The sequence below is a fragment of the Synchiropus splendidus genome, chromosome 15 (genome assembly GCF_027744825.2).
Source record: "Synchiropus splendidus isolate RoL2022-P1 chromosome 15, RoL_Sspl_1.0, whole genome shotgun sequence".
NCBI classification, from domain to species: domain Eukaryota; kingdom Metazoa; phylum Chordata; class Actinopteri; order Syngnathiformes; family Callionymidae; genus Synchiropus; species Synchiropus splendidus.
In genome coordinates this window covers 1,873,812-1,898,623 of record NC_071348.1, presented here as the reverse complement: position 1 = coordinate 1,898,623, position 24,812 = coordinate 1,873,812, and the positions used below count along the sequence as shown (strand labels likewise).

The window sequence follows — 24,812 nt, the reverse complement described above, 5'->3', positions numbered from 1 at the left end:
CGCCAATCGCTCACAAAGGTGCGGCATCGATTGCGGCAGTAATCACCTCACCCCGCCGTCCAACCTCCAACTCTCCGCTTAATATCGTCGCTGTCAAACTCAGCTGCCACGAGTCAGAACTAATGAAACGCAGAGTCGGGAGAAGACTCTAATCTGATGCTGAACGTGGAGAAATTAATGAAGTTGTTGCTGAAGGGCTTTGTGAAGCTCCAACAGCGACGCGTTCTCCTCAGGTGGACCTCTGCTTCCAGTCCTCCTTCAGACGCTATGTTCTTCTCCAAACTGTTGACGTTGAGTTTCACATTCGTCACTTTTGTAAATCCTTTTTTTATCTTGTACAAGTATTTCATTTGTGACACTGATGTTGCGTCCTTGTGTGAGTTGTGAGTCCAGTTCACACATTTACACACACACTTCTATCTCCATCCCATGGGGACCACCGATGTTCAGGACCCCACCTAACCATCTGAAACAAATGGCTCAGCTGAACCAGGACTCTGAACCAAACCTAGTTATAATCACTTTTTGTGGGGTCTGGCCAAATGGTCCCCACAGAGACATGAGGTCCCCGGTACGTAAGGTTAGACCAGGTAAAAAACACACACAGTGATGTGTGCCGATGATCAGAAGTGCTGGCGGGCAGCGAACAATGAAAATATAGATTCACAAAAAGAAAACTGTTAATTTAAAGTCGGAGCAGAAACTGGGCCGACACGTTCCCCACGGCAACCACTGCTTTTTTTTCTTCAGTCGGCATTTCCACCTCTTTTGAAGCACTCGCAGCAGAATGCAAACAGGTCGACCTGAAAACTTCTGCAGCTCCCTCAAGTCTTCAGCTCTGTCACGATGAAGAAGGAACAACTCTTGTGTCTGTAATACAACTCCTGAGGATGTAACTCAACACCTGGAGATGTAACACAACACCTGAAATGTAACACCACATCTGAGGATGTAAAACAACACCTGTATCTGTTACAAAACACCTGTATCAGTAACACAACATCTGTATCTGTAACACAACACCTGGAGATGTAACACAACACCTGAAATGTAACACCACATCTGAGGATGTAACACAACACCTGTATCTGTTACACAACACCTGTATCAGTAACACAACATCTGTATCTGTAACACAACACCTGTATCAGTAACACAACATCTGTATCTGTAACACAACACCTGGAGATGTAACACAACACCTGAAATGTAACACCACATCTGAGGATGTAACACAACACCTGTATCTGTTACACAACACCTGTATCAGTAACACAACATCTGTATCTGTAACACAACACCTGTATCAGTAACACAACATCTGTATCTGTAACACAACACCTGGAGATGTAACACAACACCTGAAATGTAAAACCACATCTGAGGGTGTAACACAACACCTGTATCTGTTACACAACACCTGTATCTGTAAAACAACACCTGAGAATGTGACACAACATCTGTATCTGTTACACAACACCTGTATCTGTTACACAACACTTGTATCAGTAACACAACATCTGTATCTGTAACACAACACCTGTATCTGAAACACAACACCTGTATCTGAAACACAACACCTGAGGATGTAACACTACATCTGTATCTGTGACACAACACCTGAAATGTAACACAACATCAGAAGATGTAACACAACACCTGTAGACGCAACACCTGATAACACAACCCTTTATGATGTCACATAACTTGATTGATTAAAATCAAGCAGATACTGTTTCTAAAAAATCCAAACACGACTTTTAACACACTGCGTATTGTTCAACACTGCGATGTTACATGCGATTAAAAAAATACATTCAATTATTTTCGCCTCCAATTAGTGTGGCGGGTGGATTGTTAGCATTAGCATTGATTAGCATCAGTTTCATCTTGCTGTTTTAATGTTCTCGCGTAAATCCGCGTTTGCTCTCGAATTAGCATAATTTCATTCTCAAACTGAGTCTCATTAGTGAACGCGCACACACACACACACACAGGCTTATTAGCGACTTAAACTTAATTAGCTGTTTGGTGTTCACTTTACATCTTTGTGTTGTTTCCCGACGCCTCCGCGGATGTTCATTATAAACCAGGATTAGCTCAACAGCAACAAAGCAACGGCGATGACAACAGACAAATAGCTTAGGAGACGATAGACGGCTGGGCGCCTCACTGTGTCCTCGGTCTGACTCAGCACCAGAAACCCTCTGGAAGACCTCAGCCCAGAGTCAGACTGTGCTCAGCAGGACAGGAGCATCTCGAGTCAGACACCAGTGAGCAGGACACACGGCTCGTGTTTACAGGTGGTCATAATGTTTCAGTCCCGCCCCTCTCTGGAGAGGCCTGGCTGGCAGTCCGCAGTTCAGGACCGCTGACTTCCTTCCTGTTTACCACTTCGTCCGTCACAGGTGTTGACTTCCTGTCAGGGCTGGACGGCGGCTCTACGGTCATGTGACTCCTCCGTCTACGTTTTCTCACTGTCAAGTCTTGTGATCTTCTTCTGTCGGGCCTCTGGAGTCACTTGGGGTCACGCTCGACTTCTCCTGCACCAACAATCGCTGGAGTTTCTCTCCATCTTGTTCTGGTTTCTTCCTCAGTTGAAGCTCCTGGATAGGGAGACAGAAACTGAGATGGGAGGATGAAGAGGAGAAGTGGAGGAGTCGAGCGTCCGGCTGAAGGACCTCCTGAGTTCAGACCTCCATTAGTTCCAGCATGCCGTATAGTATCTGTCTGCATCTGCATGTTTTGCGTGTGTGTCTCATTTTCACACTCTTCTTTGGGGAGAAAATAAACTGCTGCTTGTTAATGTAGTGAGATAAGAGGTTGTGAGTGCATCAGCGCGCGTGTGTGTGTGTGTGTGTATGCTGGCTCTCATTGATCTGCTGTGATTTCCTCTGTTTACGCCGCAATAACAAATGATTTCAAAGCGATGCTAGAGGACACACTTGGCTGAAAATAGTCAGTCTAACTCCTCACATTTCCTCCCAACAGCTCTCAGCTGACAGTCACGACTCTGACTCCATCATGATTCTCAGACTCAGCCACAGTTCTGAGACTCAGCCACGACTCAGATAATTCCTCCACACACACACACACACACACCATTTGAACTTGGTCTCTCTAATTACGACCTCCCACCAGAGAGAAGTCCGGACACTCGGACCTTGTGTCTTGTTTAAGACCTCCTCAGTGACCCACAATTCTCCTCTCGCTCCTTAATGTGGATCCATCGCAGGAAGTGCCGTCCGTAGACTCGCGTGGGGCACACGGGTTCACTTTGAGAGTGAACTCTGATTTGTTTTTGGGGGCTCTGAAGTCATTAGGGGCCTCAGGAATGTTTGTGTGGAGAGAGAACTTCTTCTTGAATCCAAGACGGACCCGACAGCGCCACCTAGAGTGCAGGAGTCCGCAGATGAGCGCAGTCTGTTGAAGTAGAACTGCGTTCCGGGACAAAGCGGACCTTTTGAAGTTTGATCTTTAAAACATTGTTCTGCTGCTGCTGGGCCGCAGCCTTGGTTGCCATGGCGATAAACCTGCAGCTGAAAACCAATAATCCAGTGTTGGTGAAGAGAAGTAGTCGTGAATCACTGCTCTGATTATTCTCTTTCATCCCGCCAGAGATTCTCATCTTCAGCAGGCAATTGATCCGGCGAGAAGACGGCGAGGCTTCTTCTCTCCAACGCGAGACAACCTGACATAAAAGTGTGAGGAGAAACAGACACAATCAGGGAAACGTCACTTTCATTCAAGACTAGGTGGCGCTCAGCTCAGCGGGACGCTGAGACTCCATGGAGGAAGAGGGCTCACCTGCTGACTCTCCTGCCGCAGACATGGCAGTGCACTCCACGACTGTAGGTCTCCTCCTGTTTTCCTGTTCCAGTTAATGTTGTCACTCATTGGTCGCCTCTCCCTCCTGTTTGTGGCAGAAACAGACAAGAACATGAACCCTGCTCAGACCAGCTCCGAAGCAAATTATTCTCAAACTTCACGTCAGAGATCAAACTTTGAAACGACAGATTTAAATTCAGGTTGCCACTTTGTGGGAGCCACATTCGGTGCAGTCTGTGTGTAATCCATTTAGCAGCACACCTGGAGAGATGATCTCCAGCGAGCAGGTCGATAGCTGCAGTGATTAAACGTCCTGCGGGAGGCGACGTTGAGGACTCGGCTGATAAAGTATCAGCGGGATCACGACACCTCCCCGCCGCAGCGCCGGGGCGGCCGCAGGAGACGGCACACGTCGATTACGACGCCGGATGTGTCCAACAGATTAGAAACCCCATGACTGTGTGTGTGATTCTGAGGGGAAGTTGGAGGACAGAGAAGGGCGGGACCACGCCTCTCAGCAACTCAGGCTATGGAGACAAGTTCAGGACTATGCGACTGGAGAGGACTTCCATCAGAATCTCTCACTATAGACTAGACTAGAACTAGTCATTACGATGGCGACTTACTCAACAAACAAGTTATCAAGTGGTCATGACAGTTTTAACTGTTCCACGACATAGATGGCTCATAACAGCAAGGGTTAGCATCATCATGCTAATGGCTACATTCAAGTGAAACAGGGAAACGCATCTTTACAGCTGTGGTTCTTCAGAGCTGCGGCGCTGACCCCACACATTTGCGTTTCATCTTTGTGTATTTCAGTCTCAGCTGGCTCTCAGCTCTCCACTGGTTCAAGATTCTATCTGTGATTCAGGACTGGGTCTGATCTGGGGCAACATCTTCCTGACCTCAATATCAGACTGCTCACGCTGGTGTCTGTTTCCTGCGGATACATTCGGAGAAGGAAGAGCTCGGCATCGATCTGGTGAACCTGCCCTTGTGCTTCACTCCATTAAAAAAGCAGCAAAGTGGCCCCAACACACAATCAGGGGGAGGTCATGGGTCGAGCACTGCCTGCGGGAGAGAGCGCCGCTCACATCTCACACACATCCGTCTTCTCGGGTCTTCGGGGACGCGATATAAATCATCCGCCCGCAGCGGCGCTGAGGTGACGCTGGCGATGAGCTGTGTTGTCGACTGGTATTGAATGAGACAGGAGGACGCAGCGGCGGATCTGTTTGTGGCCAAATATCAATTCATCCGTCTCAATTTACACTCCCACACGCATGGTGGAGAGTCGCGTGCCGAGGTGTTGTAGCTGCGCAACCCATGAAATAAACATTGTGAATAAATGGAAATATAATCTATATGTATTTTATAATCAGCTCAGCTCACTTTGATGGGAGTAGGAGAAGCTCTTTAACTGGGATCAGCAAGAGTTGCCTCATCCCTGCAGGAGCTGTGGCGGGCCCCGAGTTACATGGGAGCTGCTGGAAAGCCAAAAGGATTTCATGCCAGATGATGGAAGGACGTCGCTTAAGGAAACTCGCCTCTGCTGCGGTGAACAGATGCAGCATCCGGAGTTCCGACAACAGCAATGCATGCTGGGAAATAAGACTGCAAAGCGACTAAAAGAAACAATTTCCAAACTAAAGAGGTGGTTCGACACACACACACGTCCAATTAAAAGAGACAGCGCAGACAGCAGGGGACGCACACACACGTTTGGCTCATTAAAGCCGCAGAAGTCTGCTAACACTCCGAGGAGGGAACTCGCAGTGAAGCCGACAAAGCTGAGATTGACAGACGGAGAGTCGTGAGGACGAGAAAAACTTGAAGGACGAGCATGTGCTTCATCTCAAGATGGAGTTTGTGGCGGCGTTGGCACATCGGGACAGATCCTGTTGAACTGTTGGAGTGATCCCCTCTGATCTGCAGTTTTAGGCTTGAAGTCCATGGGCTACAGTTGATTGACAGCTCCTCTGTTGAGGGAGACTTCCTGAACAACTTCCTCCCTGCGACTAAAGGAACATCTTCCTCTGACTCTGACAGCAAACACACTCTGTAAACACAGACAGGAAAAGCAGGGCGATCGGGGCGCAAAGCAGTGCAAATTGGCAAGAAAACATGAAAGTGAAGATACAAAAGGTCAGAGAGGAGAAGCCTTAGTGCTGGTGGGACCAAACCAGAGCGCTGTAGACAAGGACGGCTGACGAAAACTCAAAAATGTTTCTGTATTTCTGCACCAAAGCCAGAGAGATGTTGGACCTTGACGATGGAGGACGCTCAGCTGTGTGATGTAGGCGTGATTGAGTGTCCTCTGCACTGAGGCGAAACTCCAGATGAGCAGAAGTGAAACCAAAAGTGAGTCAGAGAACCTTGGACGTCGTCAGACTCAGACTGGACATGAAAATGACTTTCCTTACTTCACGTTTACGGTGAGAAACAGTGCTGACCTTTGACCAGGAGGGGCCGTCACTCTTGTGAGACTTGCTTTCTAGGTTGCTCAGGTATGGCCTGGTTTCCTGCCCTGGTCGTCCTTCACCCTGACTGACCGTCCAGCCTCATCTCCCTCGTCTTGTTAATTCTCCTGGCTTACAGACTTCCTGTCACAGCAAGACACTAAGCGTTTGTCACACTCAACTTGACCTTCTGGTGACATTTAAAATATCAATTTTATCAGCATTCGGTCAGCAGGTCGTGACTCTGCGGTGCCCCCTCTCTCAGTCTGGCGAGTCAGCAGGGAAACTGGGTGAAGAAGAAAAACCCAGAGCTAGTATAATGGCCCCACGGGCTAGAAACTCCATGAGCTGAAACTGTGACCAGGACTGACATGGCTCAAGTCAAATGTTAAAATGGCCTGAGAAAAGCATCGTGATGATGCTCAAGTCAAGCACAGTAATAAAAACACAATGTAAGTCGTTGAAGTGTAGTATTTAATATAAAGAGAAAAATACAAATAAATATGTCTATAAATATTCAAGAAAAGGTGTCGTCACAGCAGCTTCACATTCCTGTCAGTTTTGGGAGAAGCCAAAGGTCAGACACGTTGCCATGCGTCAGAACTTCTCGCCTCCTCCAGCATCATGCCAACGCCACCTTGTTGTTCAGCCGACGTTTGCACCTGCATGTTGGCGCTGAAGTCGGCGACGTCGCCTCCTCTCACCCGGGGGTCGTGTCCTGGCTGCTGGTCAGCGCCGTGACGACTGACGTTTCTCAAAACAAATGATTCATCTCCGCTGAGGATGCTCAGTGCTGCTGCTCACTGTGGGCCACTTGAATTTTCATTAACCCACTTAGTCTCCAAACACTCGGGACGCTGATTGAAAGTCTGTCAGGTGACTCCGAAACAAGACAATAATCTCCCTTCAGGGAAGAGACTGACGGACGAGACTCCAGGGACGATGGTTATTGGATCAGCTGTGATGGATGAGGAGTCAGAAACCATTTGTTGCTGTATTTACTGCCCACGAGGAGGTCGGAGTGATACCCAGCCTTCCTCCTCCGGGCCCTTCCTCATCTCACCCTTCAGAACAGAGATTTCGTCTTCACCAGTGAGATCGCACCTGCACCGAGTCACGCTGTGTGTCAGTCGCTGCTTAACTCCCTCAGGTAGAACAGCCTTCCTCCTCTGGGCCCTTCCTCCTCCTTGTGTTTATCTTGCTGAGTGATTATAATCTTTTGGCTGCAGTGCTCATTATATCAACTCCACTTGTTTAATTTTGCTTAATGAGTTCCGTTGAGCGAGCATGTCTCAGCTGGTATCCAGTTTGAGTGTGAGCGCTGCCTTGTTAGCCGGGGTTGCCTCCTGGTTGCCTCATGGTTGCGTCAGCGCTTCTTCACTCCGACTCGACAATCTGTTCACAACAAATTGGATTGCAAAGAGAAGAAGAGCAGGAGAGAGGAAAGTGGCCTGGAGATGATCTTCAATATTTTTCAAAGTATTTTCCATCTGCGAGGCCCCGGGGCCGCCGACACACTCGCTGACTCTTCATCACTCTCACTTCCTGTCTGAATCTCACGCCCACACGCTCGGTTGGTGGGTTCAAAGACTTCCATGAGGCCCCTTGGATCCGGACTGCCATCGATTCATTCGTGATTGTTAAATACACAAGGAGTTAAAAAAAAGCAAACATGTCATTTCAGTGAAGACCAAGCCGGGACGACATCAACTGTCTCCACTGGTGAACACAGCGCAACCTCAGCGACAAGTTTCTGCCAGAATGACAAAAATAAATCCATAATTCAGCGGGTGTGTTAATTTGATATCAGCGTCCATATTCAGATGAGCTGTGAATTAATGATGAGCGGGAGAGACCGCTCAGCTGCTCTCATTGTCAGCTGCTGCAGCGTTTTGTGGAATATGATAATGAGTTTCCTCCGCGGACGCCGACTTGTCACTCAGAAACACTCTCATCCTCGTCCAGCCGGCCTGCCAGAACGACTCCAGAGAGGGACGAAGCTGAGGAGGAGGAAACGCAAACAAAAGATGGAGGTTGGAACTGTGACAACACCGAAGAGAAGAGGAGGGGGCGGAGGGAGTCTTCATGACATCATAGAACTCTGAAACTTTTGGATTCTATTCCCAAACAAGAGTTTCTCACACTGTTTCAGAGCAGGTTTAGATTTACATACTAATGGACTTCGTCTCCATGGTCCGGTTCCTGAGGTCGACATGTTCTAGGTCCAAGTCAATGGGTCGGCAGGAGCTCTGCAGGTCCAGGTCTTCAGATCCAGACTCTTGAGTTAAAGCTGCGGGGCTGACAGGTGGTCAGATCTAAGACTCAGAAGTAAACGAGTCTCACACTTGAGATCATCTTCAACTCCAATCTCATCATCAGCGACAGAGACGTCCCAGACTTCAGCGCTGCCGAGCAGGAAGCGGCTGCCCCTCGTTAACCTCCTCGTTAGCACCGCAGCGCTCGTCCCCCAGGTGATTACAGGCTGTCGTTAATTAAGAGAGTTTTAATGAAGGTGGAAGTTTGATGAGTCATGGCTCGCCTGAGTTCTGTCGGCTCAGAGACGCCTGTGTCATCATCACTCCACATGTTTGCCTCAGATCGACTCTCCTAACAGGTCGACTCGTCCCAAGTTCATCAGTTATGTGCAGGTCACTCAGGTCTTTCAGGTCTTTCAGGTCTTCCAGGTCTTCCAGGTCTTCCAAGTCTTCCAAGTCTCAAGCAGAAACCGAGCTGAGCACAGAAACTTTCGATTCAGAGTCGTGGCCACAGCTTCAAGTCACTTCCTGTCAGTGTGGATGTTTGGTCCAATATCTCCTGCTCCATCTTCACTGAGACACTTCTGGGTCGACGGATCGTCTGCTTCACCCGCTACAGTCTCTGCTCTGAGCAACGGGCTTTTGTTTCGCTCTGCTGTCTTCACGCCGGTTTGGAACAGTGAATTCATGTGTTCAGCTCTGAACTCTGAGCAATTCTTCACACCTGCTGACACGACACGGTCGACTTCACTCAGAGACCCGACACTGCAGATCAGAGAGCCTCCCCACTATGGAGAAGCCAAGTCGGAACAAGGAGGTGCTCAATGTCACTCTGGATCAAAGATAGAACTTTATTGTCGCAACAGACGTGCCATCATTTTGCTCACAGTACTGCATGTTTACACAACACATGAGTCATGTGGCCAACACCTGCCCCTCTATCTCCCTGATTTTAACACTGAAGACTCAAGTGACTGACCCTCTAGTCAGAGACCTGTGACCCATCAATGACAGTGACTCATGAGCAGCAGGTTTGGAAGGGAGCAGGTGCTGCGGCACAAGGACTGGACTACCATGACACTCTACGTCGGTCGGAACACTGAGGTTGTGCTTTTATATCTACTCACACACTTGCACACATGAACATGCACCGGAGTAGAAGGTCCCATCGCAGGGGACATGTAAACATCACCGAAGTACCACCGTTAGTCGCCGACTAGCCGGCAGGGAGGTTAGCATGCAAAACAACAGCTCATGCATCTGCTTTGCCGTTCCAAGAAACAGTAAAGATGCAGACGCCCTGAAGGCCGCTGGCGCCCAAAGCGCTTTCACCAAATGTCAACAGAGTCTCATAAAAACCAACATTCCTTCCGCCCAGCATGCTGTCCACACGGTAGCATGTGAGGCTGCTGGTCGGCGCTAGTTAGTGTGCTTGTGTCTCCATCCTGAACAACCAGCTCACAGGTGAGAGCTCCTCTGGTCCCGCATGCACGGCAGATGCTAAAGGTGCTACAGTTAGCATTTTGCTGCTAAAATAAAGAGAGAGACATCAAACGTCGGTCCTTTTCTCACCGAGCCATGACGTCAAACCAAGATGGCATGCACCGGGTACCAGAAGCTCATGAGGCATCTTCAACCATCACCTCCACGACCTGGACTTGGAGTGAGCAGGGGCTGTCGAGCAGATGTTCCTCACTAACATTCTACCAACAAGCTAGCGCCCACTACCATAATAGCAAAACAGAAACATGCTAGTGCTAGCCAGGATGCTACACACGACTCTAAAATGCTGCATGTAGCACCTTTCTCATATCACAAACAACATATTGACAGTAAACGCATGAGAGGGCGGCGCCGCCTTTCAGGGGCCGAACGGCCTGGAAGACTGGAACTCGCTGGGCACTTTGGGCTTGATGCCCCTGCTGTTGTAGTAGTCAACCACTTGGTTGGGCACTTCTGCGAGCACGCTCTTGGCCAGAGCAGCCGGAGATGCCTGAGGAGGAAGGAGACAGAGAAAGAGGGTCAGCAGGTCTGCATCCATTCACACCACACGTGAGTCAGGACTTTGCCTGTCCAGTCACACGTCCTCCAGAGGGCGCTCTTTAGCTGCAACCATTCGCAAGTCACTATACTGTTAGTGCTTCATTAGGTGACTGGTTAGGAGGTCTGACTTGTTACGTGGAAGCTACTTGGCTCGTGGAATCATCTGACGCTGCTCGCTCTGGTCCAGTGAATAGGTGCTGACACTGAAGTGAACATCTGCTGACTCAGGAGCAAAGTTCTACCATGACAGGTGAAGAGGAGAGGATGGCCCAGTGGGTCAGATCCTCCAGGACTCCTGGAGGTTCCAGTTCTTCGACAGCCGAGCTCCACCTGTGGTCAGCAAGCAGCCTCATGCTTCACTGCGCCACAAAATATTCAGTTCGATGAAGATGATGGCAGAAATAATGAGGCAGGTGGACCAACATCTTCACTCTCCTCCTCCTCCTCCTCCTCCTCACCTCCAACTCTCCTCGCTGCTGTCAGAGCTAAATTGCCTCCTTTTGAGCCGAGGAAAGTTTCGCTCCTCACGCAGATTAGACCCGGGAGGCGAAACACGCCGTGGAAACCCGGCGCCGCTGTTCCGTCAGTAACTCGTTAACGACAAATCTGCCGCTTCAGATGTGTTGGCAGATTTCCCACTGTGTGAACGGCATCTCTCCGATGAGTGCAACCTTTTTCTTTTTGATCCTGGTATCTCAGCACGCAGACTCCCGGTGACATGGTGACCAGGTCTCACAGCTGCAGCTTGTGTTATTGCGTTGCAGTGGGCAGCGCGTCGGATTCCTGTGTCTTTTCTTGGCAACATGATGATGGGACACAACATCGACAAACACGAGTCCTCCTCCACAGTCATGGCTGAGGAAGTGTGGCACAGCGTGAACTGGGAGACTCACGTGTTTGAAGTTTCTGAACGGGACAAACTGGACGATGTCTCGCAGGACCGGCTCTCCCTTTGGCGAGCGCAGGATCCCGTCATCGCCGTCTAGCATCTGCATGTCGCTGAAGTCCGCGTTCCCGACGCCCACGATGATGACAGACATGGGCAGGTGCGAGGCCTGGACAATGGCCTCGCGCGTGTCGGCCATGTCAGTGATGACGCCGTCCGTCAGGATCAGCAGGATGAAGTATTGCTGAGAGGAGACAAGGCCATCAGCCTGACTGACGACGGCGGCAACAACTAAAGGGTCTCACCATGGCCTCTTTGGTGTGGACCTCCTGCGAGGCGGAGTGGGCGACCTTCTGGATGATGGGAGCGATGTTGGTAGGGCCGTAGAGCTGCAGTTTGGGTAGGCAGGCCTGGTACGCCTCCACCAGACCCTGGATACCTGCAGCCAAGACAAGAAGAAGCACTGAGGACCAGAGACCAGATGGTCTCTCGACACCTCAGAACATGAGGTGGCCTGACAGAGATGCTGTCACAGCATCTGCAGGTGAGTTCAGCTGCTATAGTAGCCTCAGACTTCTCTACTGAATTAGGTCAAGGCAGCGGGTGGGGGGAGGGAAAGATCCACGCCAGCGCTCTGACCGCTAACTGTCATTGCTACGACGTCAGCGCTCTTAATTAGTGGTGAGAGATGGAGAGTGGATGTAACCTTCAGACACGCAGCCTTGGGCTTTTCTGGGATGCCACAAACAGGTTTACTGCGCACGTCCTCACAGAGTCCCAAACAACTCGACCTGTTTTCACCTTCGCTGAGCACCTACGGGCTCGTTCGATGACCTGACACACAGGTCTGTTTGTGGCCCTCCACGTCCATGTGAGCCAGAACCCGTGAAACAAGCAGGGCGGCACCATCTGGACCGTTAAATGGTTCCACGTTACAGATAACAGGGTTCCTCAGCTTGTCCACATCAAACGCTCGGCTCATTGAGATATTCCTTTGAAGTGGACTGAACCTGGACTTGCCTGGGGCAGGCGTCAGGATGACCTGCTTCACACTGCTTCAGAAGAGAAGCTAGGTGCTTCCAGGTCATGTGCTCCATGAGAGAATGAGGAGGACCTCGGACCCTCTGACTCGGAGCTGCCAGGACACATCACTTAGAAAGGTCCTGGACTCGGCAGACTTCCCAGAAAGTTTTCAAATCCGGTCACCAGCTGCTTCCTTCTTGTTCGAGAAGTTCTACTCTGAATCTCCGGTGGATGCTGAACATCCCCTGGGCACCCACCTGCACACTCAGGGTTCTCCTCATTGAAGTTCACAGCAAAGTCATGGGAGACCTGTAGAGGGAGGAGGAGATGGCTTATTTGATCATCTCAGGAAACATCAAGTGGATAGATGGATGATCGATGGTTGGATGGATTAAATGGAGTGGACTACAAATGGATGTTGAAGAACTAAGACAAATATTGGCGATTGAATGGGTGAAAAGAAAGATGATGGAGAAAGAAATGGGATAAGATGAAAGACACACAGGAGGATTGTTGGGGGAATACAGAGATGAATGGATGAATGAAAGGATGGCTTGGTTGCCATCGTGAGAAAAGCCAGATAAGGATGAACGAGTGGACGACAGGATGAAGGATGGATGCACAGTGTGATCAAAACGTGGATCTCATAAAAGCCTGGCGAATATTTTCTGAATGAAGAGTAATAACATTCATTTCTCCTGCTGGGCATTCCAGGAGAAAACAGCCCTGGGCCATCAGCAGCCGGAGGGAGGAGGAGGGGGAGCTGGGGGGGCAGAAGGAGGAGGAGGGGGGGCGATGATTGTTCGCCTCCCCTGCTGGCGAGAGCGTGCTGAGAGCTGCTGGGAAATTACCTTGAAGTCCGGAGGGATCTGCGCTCCAAAGCCAAATGCCGGGAACATTTTGTCACTGAGTAGGAAGGAGAGTGGAGACTGAGCCCTCTGATTGGCCGTTGGATAACAAGCTCATTCAGACAGATGAGGCAGACAGTCTGGAGCAGGAAGTGATGTCACGGGCGCCTCACCTGTCGTAGTCCTGGCAGATCTCTCCCACAGCCACCAGGGCCTTCAGGTACTCGTTGGGTTGGAATGGGTGGATGTAGTGCAGCGAGCAGCTGTTGCGAGGGTCACCGTTGGACGCCGTGAAGTCGATGGCCACCTGCCAGAGACCAAGAACCACTCAGCTGAGTTTGGCTCTGTCTGGCGCTGATCTGTGTGCTGTGTCCCCTGTCCCCGCTGTCCCCTGGCTGCTGTTTTCACGCTCGACACGTGTACAGCAGCCACAGCGGCGTCTGACTGGAGGCTTTAATATCGGAGCCGTGCCAGTCCCCGCAGCAACAATAACCCTCCGCTTTACATTCATTCATTCCCGACACGGGTTCTGGTCCTGGGCTGTTCGACGTCTGCTGTGTATCATCTCATACAGAACAAACCTGCTGGACTGAACTAAAGTTGTCCAGGAGCAGGCTTTTATCTAGGATTTTGAAACCAAAGCCACCCCCCCAGCTCACGACAGACTTTACAACCTGCTTTGTAAAAAACAAGCTGTAAACATCTCTTTGTACAAAAATAACTGTTTATAAAAACAAACAAGCGAGTCCAATGTATTTATGCAAGATAAGCGACAGTTATCAGCTGTGTATCTGCTTTCTAGACTTCCACACCTTTAAACATTCATTCATTCAAACATAATATATATGAAGGCTCGCCTCATGATTAAATAAATAGAACCATGTGATTTTGCTCGCATTCACCAAGCGCATTGTGCAGGGGAGGGGGAGAGTGGTTCGTGCCAAAAAAATGCCAAAATACGATTAAAAAGCTAAGAGTTGCTTTGCTCCGGTAAACCAATATGCCGGCAAAGCTACGGCTGCAGAGGGGTTGAAAAACAGTGAATTTCCATCATATTTGTCAAAACTACACTCTTTCCATGGAGAGCAGCGCAATGACAGTGGGAGGAGGGCGGGATACAGGCCCGGTCAGGACGTCCTGCTGTGGATGCCAGCCATTTGCCCCCCCAGCTAAAGGTCTGTCAGGACTCCACCAGACAGGAACTTCTCTGAAGCACCGGCCCACACGGTCCTGGTGAAACAGACTGGGTCTCATTAGTGACTCACTTCGTCTCTGAAATGTTTATTCAAATCAGAGCTGATTATCTCTCCAGGAAGTGAGCGCGTTCTTAAAATACATCTGATGAGTTAAACAAGTGGATGGAGTCTGGCTGCGCACCCCCCCCCCACAGGGGTCCGGCCCCACATTTGCATAGCTGCAGAACGGAGGGGGGGCAGAGTGCCGCTGCCAGTCTTCTCCAGGGACCACAACTCTCCCTCTGAGTCTGAGTTCCAGTGGATCAAAACCAAAGCACTTAGTTCTGCTGGTTCTGCTGGTTGGACGCAGCTGGCGATAACTGGGACAGCGGGGTGACGGATGATGTCGCCCTGGTTACTGTTGCCATGGAAACACCAGAGCCAGAGAGGGGGTAACACAAGGACCTGGTCCTGGTCAGAAATGAGGGCCCACATGCGTCCCATTTGTCCTGCTTCCTCACGCATGCAAGTTTCTCACCGTGAACTGGATTTGACAGCCGCCCATGATGTAGTCCAGGAAGGAGTGCATCTTGATGATCTGCAGACATGAACACATGAACGCAATAACCCACTCATTCATCAGTCAACATCCTATTCATAATACACACACACACACACACACATCAGACCTGCCACATCGTGCACTTCACTCTTGTGACTCTGTGACACAGTACTGACCATGAACATAACACCATTACTCAACATGTCTACTGCCCTTACAGACTCAGCTACTCGTTGGTCTCAAGCGAACCCGGTCCATGGTTGTCAGAGCACCATAAATCCAAGTGCGTCAGCTCTAGTCATCAACATTCACTGGACTCAGAAAGTTTGGAACCTTCAGATCGAGTGTCCAAAGGGGAGGAAATGGATTTAGAATCTTCTACCAGGGTTCGTCTAGGTTCCCGGGGGCCTCGACCTAATGACCCCTCCCCCGCTGGTCCTGACAGATTCAGATCAGAGGGAGCTTCCAGCTCCGGCAGCTGAGGATGGACGGACTGGCCAGTTCATTAAGCTGCTCTCATTCTGTCTGCCCCTCTCCCGACCACCTGTCGTCGACTCAGCGGTTAACTCAACTCACCGATGAGGCTAATCGTTCCCAGCTCACACTCCCTCGACGGCGCTCGCCGCACCGCTGGCAGCTAACACCACATTGTTCGGCTGCGTAATTGCTTCTTCCAGCACTTTCACAGCTGGACGCCGTGTCATCCTCACGGAGACAAAAGACCCGTCGCTGCCGGGCTCAGATCACAGACGAAGCCAGTCAAACTCCAGAGTGAGGAGGACACAGCGGAAGTTCAGTCACAGTCAGGAGAGAGGCAGTGTTCACGCTCTCAAGCTGAGTCGGTGGCACATTCGGGAAACACGGCAAAACACTTTGGAAACAGGTGACTAGTCTTAATCGAATGACCAGTTTCCTCCGGAGAGAGAAAAGTAGCAGCAAAAATACATTGAGAAAAAGAAAATCAAATCACGGTGCGCAGAACATGAGCAATAGAACGAATGTCATGGAAAATCCACAGCAGGTGAAGTCAGGCCAGCAGGTCTGGTACCTTGCATTGGCTGAGGATGACGATGCCGGAGTTCTTGTAGCCCTTCTTCTTGACTTTGTACTTGGGGTTCATGCACGGCCACTGCACCTGCAACACACACGGCGTGGTGACATCACTGACGACTCAGAACGCATTCGTCCTGTGACATGTTCAAACGTGAGAGTTGTGGGTGGAAATCAGAGCAAGGAAATATACACACACTGCACAGGCAGGACTGAGGTCGGAATCAAACACAGGACCTTCTTGTTGCATGGCAGGCTGTAGTTTCTCACCCTGAAGGTTTCATTTGAGGTCCTCACAAGTCATGAAAGTTTCATCAGAGGTCCTCATGAGCTATGAAAGATTCATCTGAGGTCTTCACGAGTCATGGAGATACCGTCAGAGGTCCTCTTGAGGTTGCAGCATGTGAACAAGTGTGACGAACAGACTGTTGGTGAAGCACCAGAACCTGCAGCAGCTGGCTCTCTCAGAACACCCAGGACCAGCTCCTCCTGCTGGTGTGTGTGCGTGGACCAGCAGCTGAGCAGGTCGGTGCTGACTGGCTGTAATTGTGTGTAATCATCTTCTCAGGGCAGATGAGTTGGCAGGAGACCCGTTCATTCTCCACACATCATCTCCTCCGTTATAATCAGAGCTTGACAGGAGCCTGGAAGCCGGAGCTGGTTTTCAGCGGAGGAACAAGCAGATGTTTAAATGCCTGAGATCCACCTTCCTAAAAAGAGTTCAGTTCAAAGGCCTTTTGTTTCTTCGTGAGTCATCTGAGGGCAGTGGTCGTAATGTTACGACCGATCTGCTCCACTCTGTTGAGAGCAGACAAGCGTGGAGTCACAACTGACTCACCCAAGTCCTTGAGGATAAATGAGTCTTTTGAACGTTGCTTCTGTCTGATCTGCGGCTTCAACTCAGAATAGAACTCCAGAAGGTCACCGCGCCTCCTTCTTCTCATCCATATCAAAGTTGGTTTCAAGCGACGCTCAACATGAAAACACATGTCGTCCTTCTCGTTGTTCACGTTATTTTCAGTGTGTTTTGTGAGTGTGTGCACTTCCTGTTGCGAGCAGGTCATGTGTGTGATGTCTCCAGCACTAGCTCTCTGACAGACGGTTTCATTTCCGGCATCAGCTGTGTCTTCATTAGCTCCTTTGACTCGACATGTGAGTGTCACTTCGCCTAATTGGCTGCTCAGATCCTCAAGCTGGTGACCTCCACATCACCGGTCCACTCCTGCCTCTCAGTGCTGAACGGGGAAGACAAATGTTTAAGGTTCTCTCTCTTGGGTGTCCAAATCCTCCAGACTGAGCCGATACACCTGACAGAGTCCAGACTCTGCTGACTGCAAATCAATTTAGTGGCTGAGTGAGTCAGCAGCGGCAAAGGTGGACGCGCTAGTCTCTCAGATCTGTCAGATCCCTCTCCAGAGTCCCAGAAGCAGAACCTGGTGGAGAGAGGAAGCTGTGCTTCCAACCTCAGAGTCGCTGACAGATCTGAGCCAGTCAAACTGAACCCCTTCACTCATTCACTCGCTTGCTCAGTCATTCACTCACTCACTCGCTGGCTCACTCATTCATTCACTCACTCATTCACTCACTCATTCACTCACTCCTCTGCTGTGTTGTCAGCAGAAGCAACAACAGTGCTGTCGCCTGCTAAATAAACCAACCAGCAGCCGAACTGGAAAGCTGGACTCCTCAGATACACTGCCTTCTGGCCACCGGCTCTCCACCCACACCAGCCTCACACCCGCCTGTGCCTGTCCTGACCCCTGTCCAGACCCTGATGCCTCCTGTGTGTGTGACGGGAGCAGCGATGATGTCACGCGTGAGCACGCACCTGTCGACCCTCGATGGCTCCTCTCATCTCTTTGAAGGAGGCCTCGAATTCTCCGATGTAGTCGTGCTTCCCATTGGAGTCCCAGTCCCACACGGTGCACTGCGGACCACACACACACACACACACACACACACACACAGCAGGTCACGCTTCTGCTGGAGTCTGCTCGAGTGGCAGGTTGGAATCTTTCTAGCATCACACTTTCTTTCATGCCGCTGTGGCTGTGCAGGGAGCCCAGCAGCAGCCCAAGCCACTGGTGAACCATCAGCTCTCCATCAACATCGACACACAAGCGCGTTCTGCCCTGGTCCTGCCAGCCCGAGACGCTGTCCATCAAACACACACTGGAGAAACATTCATCGAGAGGCACCCCAGAGGTGGCTCGTCCCCACAAGACCACTGAAACCAGCTCGCACACACACTCAGAAGATGGCCCACTTACTGAGCTGCTGCATGAATGTATGAACCATAAATCATCTGTCAGCGTGTGTGTGTGTGTGTGTGTGTGTGTGTGTGTGTGTCACCTGCAGCTTGCGTTCGTGATCTCCACTACACAGAGAGTTGAGAGAAACCTTGAATGTTTTCCAGACTGGGTTCAGGTTGTTCATCACTGTCTGAGAGAGAAAATGTTCACACGTTGTTTATCGCTGCACAATCAAGACAACCTGTCCTTCCACAAATAAACCTCCCCCTCTGGTTCTACTCAGCCTGTGGGTACCTCGGTCCTGTAGACTAGCTGCATGGTGGCATCGTCATTGACCCGATGGATTTCTAGAAAAGGGTCTGACTTGCTGAAGAAATCCTGAGGAGACACAAGGACCCAGTTAGCGAGTAGCAGGAGGAGCACAAGCTAGCGATGCAAAAGCTAAACATGTGAAAGCTAAAGATCGGCTGCATGACCAGAACCAGGAAGAGAAGCAGACACAAGCGAACCTTGTCATCCAGCTTCCTGGCGCTGAAGGAGAGTTCGATGTAGTCGTCGTTCCCTGTCAGCTCCTCTGCCGAGATCTGGGAGGAAAAAGAAGGTGACGAGGAAGTAAGGAGGTCTGGAGACATGATAGGATGCAAGGAAGCAATGAAGGGAGGAAGGACATATCATTGGAATAAGGAAGGATGGAAAGAGGATGAAAAGAATGGTGGAATACAGGAAGGAGGAAAGAGGAAGGAAGGATGGCATTAATGAAGAAAGGAAGGATGGAAGGTAGAAAGGATGGAAAGAGGGAGGAATAAAGGAATGATGGAAATAATGAAGGAAGGATTGAAAGATTAAGGCATGAATGATGGAATGATGAATGATGGAATTGAGGAAGGAGTAAGGAATTGAATGGAAGGGTGGGATGAGGAAGGAAGGGAAGAAGAAATCGAGGAACTAGGAATGGAAGGAAGTTGTGACTTAATAATGGTCGGGAGGAGAGATGGAGTGATGGATGTTAAGAAAGAAAGGTGGGTGAAGATGAAGTGAACATGTGTGAGTTTGTGTGAGTCTCACTGTGATGATGGTCTTTCCAACGCTGCCTCCTGGTCTGAGCAGGGCTTTAGACAACTTCCGCTGTGAGATGATCTAAACACACACACACACACACACATTCACCAATACACACACACAATACATGCAGATCAACACGTGCAAACAAAGAAATTCACACAAGTGAAGAAACAAAACAGTCTCACAGTCATGCCAGTAATAAAGCAAAGGTTCACACACAAATGGGTGAAGACACACAGCGATCAGAGATGCACAAAAATAGAAAGACACACACATAGGCAAGCACACACACACCACACAGATGAGGAAAGGTTAATTTAACTTGTAAACACTTCAAAATGAGACTCACACCCTGAGTGATCATGAAACATCAGCACACAAAGAGAGATCTTGAGAGCACAAATGACAAAACACACAGAGAAAGCAGAGCAACATACACAGGTAAAGACACACACGCACACACGCACACAGAGAGAGAGAGAGAGACACACACAGAAGGAGGTCAAGACACACATGAAGAAGTAAAGCTACACTTATTGAGATCAAGACAAACACAAAGGCAAAGACACACAGAGATCAAGACGCACTCACACAGCTAAAGACACACACAGGTGAAGACTGACGACCTTTGGTGACCCCACTCTCCTCCAATGGGAGCCCCACCTCATCCCCACCTCCTTAGCAGCCTCACGGACCAGCTGGCTGAAGAAGGATCTGCTGGCAGCACCGGAGCCGTTAGCTCTGACAGCAGAGAGGAGGCAGAGGAGGAGGGAGAGGAGGGAGGGCTGAAGCCTCTGAGCTTGGCTTCGTCTCTCTGACTCAACTCTATTGCAGCCCAGACCCACAGAAGCTCACAGGAGTCTCACAGCAGAAGCTTCCGGAGGAAATGTCAGATGGAGAATCAGACTGCTGATCTGGAGCACTGACACCGGACGCACCATGGCAATCTGTCCACTCTCACAGATGAAACACACACTCTTGAGTGTCTTCTACTGACTCTCTACACTTACACTCCCTGTCAGTGTGTCACTTCCTGTCTCACCTGCTACCGTGTGTCACTTCCTGTCTCACATTCCCCCTTTGTGTCACTTCCTGTCTCACCTGCCCCAGCGTGTCACTTCCTGTCTCACCTGCCCCAGCGTGTCACTTCCTGTCTCACCTGCCCCAGTGCGTCACTTCCTGTCTCACCTGCCCCAGCGTGTCACTTCCTGTCTCACCCGCCCCAGTGCGTCACTTCCTGTCTCACCTGCCCCAGTGCGTCACTTCCTGTCTCACCTGCCCCAGCGTGTCACTTCCTGTCCCACCTGCCCCAGTGCGTCACTTCCTGTCTCACCTGCCCCAGCGTGTCACTTCCTGTCTCACCTGCCCCAGTGCGTCACTTCCTGTCTCACCTGCCCCAGCGTGTCACTTCCTGTCTCACATTCCCCCTTCGTGTCACTTCCTGTCTCACCCGCCCCTGCGTGTCACTTCCTGTCTCACCTGCCCCAGTGCGTCACTTCCTGTCTCACCTGCCCCAGCGTGTCACTTCCTGTCTCACCTGCCCCAGTGCGTCACTTCCTGTCTCACCTGCCCCAGCGTGTCACTTCCTGTCTCACCCGCCCCAGCGTGTCACTTCCTGTCTCACCTGCCCCAGTGCGTCACTTCCTGTCTCACCTGCCCCAGCGTACACTCCACTGAGCCCAGAAAGTCGTCCTCCTTGAGTCCGTTGTGGCTGCTATTGCAGTCGAGCAGCTCGAAGCGCAGTCGTTGCACCTCTTCAAAGTAAAAGTCCAGCGTGAAGACTTTGGAGAAGGTCGGGTTCACGCAACTGCGGATCACTTCGGTCCGGTCCACCTACAGGAGAACATTCCTCTGTGAGTGACGAGCCCCTGTGAACTGTATTGTCTGACCTGTCTAATACAACAAGGCTGCATTCCACTCCCCAACTTTGTTTCTCTGAAGGTTTGCTTGACCATCTGAAATGATGGACATTGACTCTGTCTTCCAATAGTCTCCTCAGTGGTCTCCGTGGTCAGATCAGATGTGTAGTGTGAGGGTAGTGTTTGCTTGGACAGTGGCCAGTCAGCCTACTGTCTAGTGCTGTGGATGGAGCCTCTGGAGGCACTGGCTCATTAGAGACAATGTGATGTCATACTAGAAATGTGACTTGACCTCTGACCTCTTGTGGTGACCATCATTGTTTGAGATCAGCGCTTAGCTTCTCATATGATGAAGTAGCTCAGAGTGTTTTTTCGGAACTATCCTGGTGCTGAAAACCAAAGCACCTCAACTGTGGTTTAACTGCAGGTCTTCCCGCTGGTCATAATGTTTCCTCGTGTTTCTCTGCAGCTCCTCTCCGCACTGACATGCGTGAGACCAGTCAGTTTCTGCGATGCTACAAGCAGAATTATGTCTCCCTGACGCCTCATTAAAATTTAAACCTGTGAAGGTTTGAAGTGACAAACGATGGTGTTTCACTTCAACAGCCAAACAACTCTCAGAAGGAAGATACACGTTTAGCTGCCAAGCCATCACAACACGACTCGACGACGAGATGTTCACGTGACCGATCACAGCAGGACGTGAAGAGATTAGCTTGTTGGGCAGCTGCTCCTCAGACTGTCAGGAGAGAAGTTCTGACCTGTGAGGTCACACTTCATTCTTTCACCTGACCATTCATTCATCATCCACCCCCTTTTCAGATCATCGATCTTCTCTTCCATCTGGCATCACATCCACGTGTCCTCATCATTGCTTGCGGTTGCCGTGGCGACACACCTCCATCCACTGTCCATGCGACTGCATGTTGAGGGCGATGCAGGGGTCAGGCTTGGACAGAGCATCACGGTCGCTCAAGCCCCAGCAGGTGACCCTCAGCTCCACCTTGGTCAGACACGGACTGCTGAAGAGGCCCAGAGAGTTCGCCGCAGACTCATAGATGTCACTCATCCTGGCGGCAGGGCGGGAAGTCTGCGGGTCAGAGGTTGCAAAAGGTCAACAAGCTCTCAGATACAACAGAAACCCAAAAGCTTCCCGGCCAGGCAAACCCCGCCAGTGTGGTGAGCAACACCAACCGCCTGTCACTTGTCTTTCCTCCGATCAGGCGTTCCCATTAAAACCGCTCGGATGCTGCAAATGAGCCGTTACTGTAATTGCGCTAGCAGCTCTCGTGGCTAGTCACCGTCACCAGGCAGCGAACTCAATTATGAAATGTAAATCAGGAAACAGCACTAATCGCCTGGTGACATTCAAAACATCTTTGTAAGCGTTTGATGTGCAGCCTGCAGTGCCTCTCGTCACCACTGGGAGGCCGCAGTTGTGTAGCGAATCATGCACATGATGGACTGGGATGAGATGGTGAGAAACAATGTGCTGGCTAGTTTTCACTGCTGCTCCTGACGGGAGGGAGTGAGCCGAAGAGAGTGAAAAAGAGAGAGAACGCAGGCACTCGGGACGAGTTCGCGACTTGTTCAGTCCAGACCTGCCTGCACCTGATCCTGTCCTGATCTGGCCGGTAACCTGACTCCACCACTGACCGCACGGCATAAGCCATTTCCTGCAGCCTTGACTCACTTCATCACCTCCATCATCTGGTCATGTGATTAACAGGCAGGAAGTATCACGTCTGACTCGGATTACAGGGGAAGTGAAGCGCGGAAGTCAAGTGTGGCGTCCAGGAGGCTACTTTCTGAGAGCAGGTTGGACTGAAGGGATCAGGTTCCACTGCGTTATGATGAGACTTACGGGCATCACAAGCTAACATGCCAAACATCACTATAACACAGAGCCCTGAGCCGTTTCGAGTTCTTAAGTTGGAGGACAACTCACACATTAGGTTGTACAACTAATGTGTACACTTTTTGTGTCTGTTGTGAAATTACTGTCCACCAGAGGGCGCACTGGTGTAGAAGCGTGTCACACAATCGACCATACAACAACAAGCGAACACAACATACACAGTGGCACAGGACCAGGGTGTTGAGCTAAGAAGGTGCAGACGACAGTTCTGACAGCAGCGATGGTCCTGCCTGCAAAGGAACCAGTCACGCCTTCACGACTCACGGTTCACTGTCAAATCTCATTAAATTCATGTTGTTTTAAATTAGCCTCAGCCCCAAATGATACATTGATAGAGGAACCAACAACCTGCCAAGACACACACACACACACACAAGGCTTCTCTCATTAGAACGAACAAGCAGCCAGAATCATCTCACTGACAGAAGCTCAAAACTGAGTCAGAGTGAGACTCCTGGCAGACTCTGTGTTTCTGGAGCTTCACCCATTCTGTTTCCTCCTCTGAGCTCTTCAACATGATGAACCAGGAGCAGAGGATCAGGAGGAGCAACACAAGCCCAGAAACATCAGAGAACAAAGCAAATATATCACAATACAGAGCTGAAACTACGCACAGACGTGAAGTGCTCCAGGAAACAATCAAAGCAAGGAACAAACAAATAGACATGAACAAAACCAAAGCACAACATTTTCTGATAAACATTGTTCCGAGAGCAAAACAAGAAAACCTGCTGCGTAGACAATGAAGAGACGACAAGAAGGCAACAATGAGCAGCCAAAGGAGGGAAAACACACTGCATGAGCGAAGGAAGGAAGACCACCCATCACAAACACTCAAGGAGCACAGCACCAAGGAGGGAAATCATCTGATAAAAACACAGAAATGAACACAGCAAATGTAAACAAAAAAAATCTGAAAAATGGAAAAGCATAAGATCTAAAACAAATCACCAAAAACTGAAAACACAACGTCCAAGGAAAAAACACAACCGGCAACACAGCGTACATGCCACGTTGATTCACAACGAACATCATCCGAGACCAAGCTGCCTGTATGTCAAGACCTTTGAGTTTTGTCGAGTCACGTGGCGTCAAGTCGTCTCCAATCCGATGACAGTAGTTGCTCCCTAAGATCTTGAAATCTAATTATGACTACATTATTATAACATGGCGTCACATGACCTCCCATGGACCCAAGCCAACACCTGTCTTCAGAGTCCCAACTGTGGTTCTCACTCTCCACAGAATCGCCTGAGTCTGAAGTTTGAGGGTGACAACACAGAAGAACAGCTTTACCTTCACAGAAGCCTGAAGATCCGGCACCAGCTCTGCATCACAAAGTTTCCAGTTCCAGCTCCGTCAGTCTGAACTGAAGACGAGCCTTCATCCTCCTCCTCCTCCTCCTCCGGTTGCAGGAGCCTCCACTGCCTCCTGACTCCAGTGCTGGCTTTTATATCTGGGGAAGCCTCCGTCATCCCTCCAGTAGCGGAGCCGAGCCGCGGGCTTTGGCGACACCTGCGGGCCGCCGAGAGAACAACAGCCACGAACGCAATAGTTAGAAACGAGAACAACAATCACGAGCGATATAC

At 50.2% G+C, this 24,812-nt stretch overlaps 1 protein-coding gene across 4 annotated transcripts; it reads right to left on the bottom strand.

Annotated features, from left to right (window-relative positions):
* Window positions 1–9,368: 9,368 nt before the first annotated feature.
* On the bottom strand, window positions 9,369–24,693 carry cpne4a (copine IVa). Of its 4 annotated transcripts, XM_053887971.1 has the most exons (16): window positions 24,520–24,693; window positions 22,204–22,395; window positions 21,100–21,279; window positions 19,450–19,521; window positions 18,894–18,968; window positions 18,679–18,762; window positions 18,485–18,574; window positions 17,961–18,059; window positions 16,131–16,217; window positions 15,059–15,118; window positions 13,519–13,652; window positions 13,349–13,403; window positions 12,755–12,806; window positions 11,780–11,913; window positions 11,482–11,718; window positions 9,370–10,538 (listed from the first exon to the last, which is right to left on the bottom strand). In XM_053887971.1, the coding sequence occupies exons 2-16, from the start codon at window positions 22,372–22,374 to the stop codon at window positions 10,407–10,409; spliced, it is 1,662 nt and encodes a 553-aa protein (XP_053743946.1). In that variant the 5' UTR covers window positions 22,375–22,395; window positions 24,520–24,693; the 3' UTR covers window positions 9,370–10,406. The 4 variants fall into 4 exon arrangements, with proteins under 4 accessions (XP_053743947.1, XP_053743948.1, XP_053743949.1 ...); XM_053887972.1 differs by lacking the exon at window positions 24,520–24,693 and having other exon boundaries at window positions 9,369–10,538; window positions 22,094–22,353; XM_053887973.1 differs by lacking the exons at window positions 22,204–22,395; window positions 24,520–24,693 and adding an exon at window positions 19,796–19,835 and having other exon boundaries at window positions 9,369–10,538; window positions 21,100–21,247.
* Window positions 24,694–24,812: the final 119 nt, after the last annotated feature.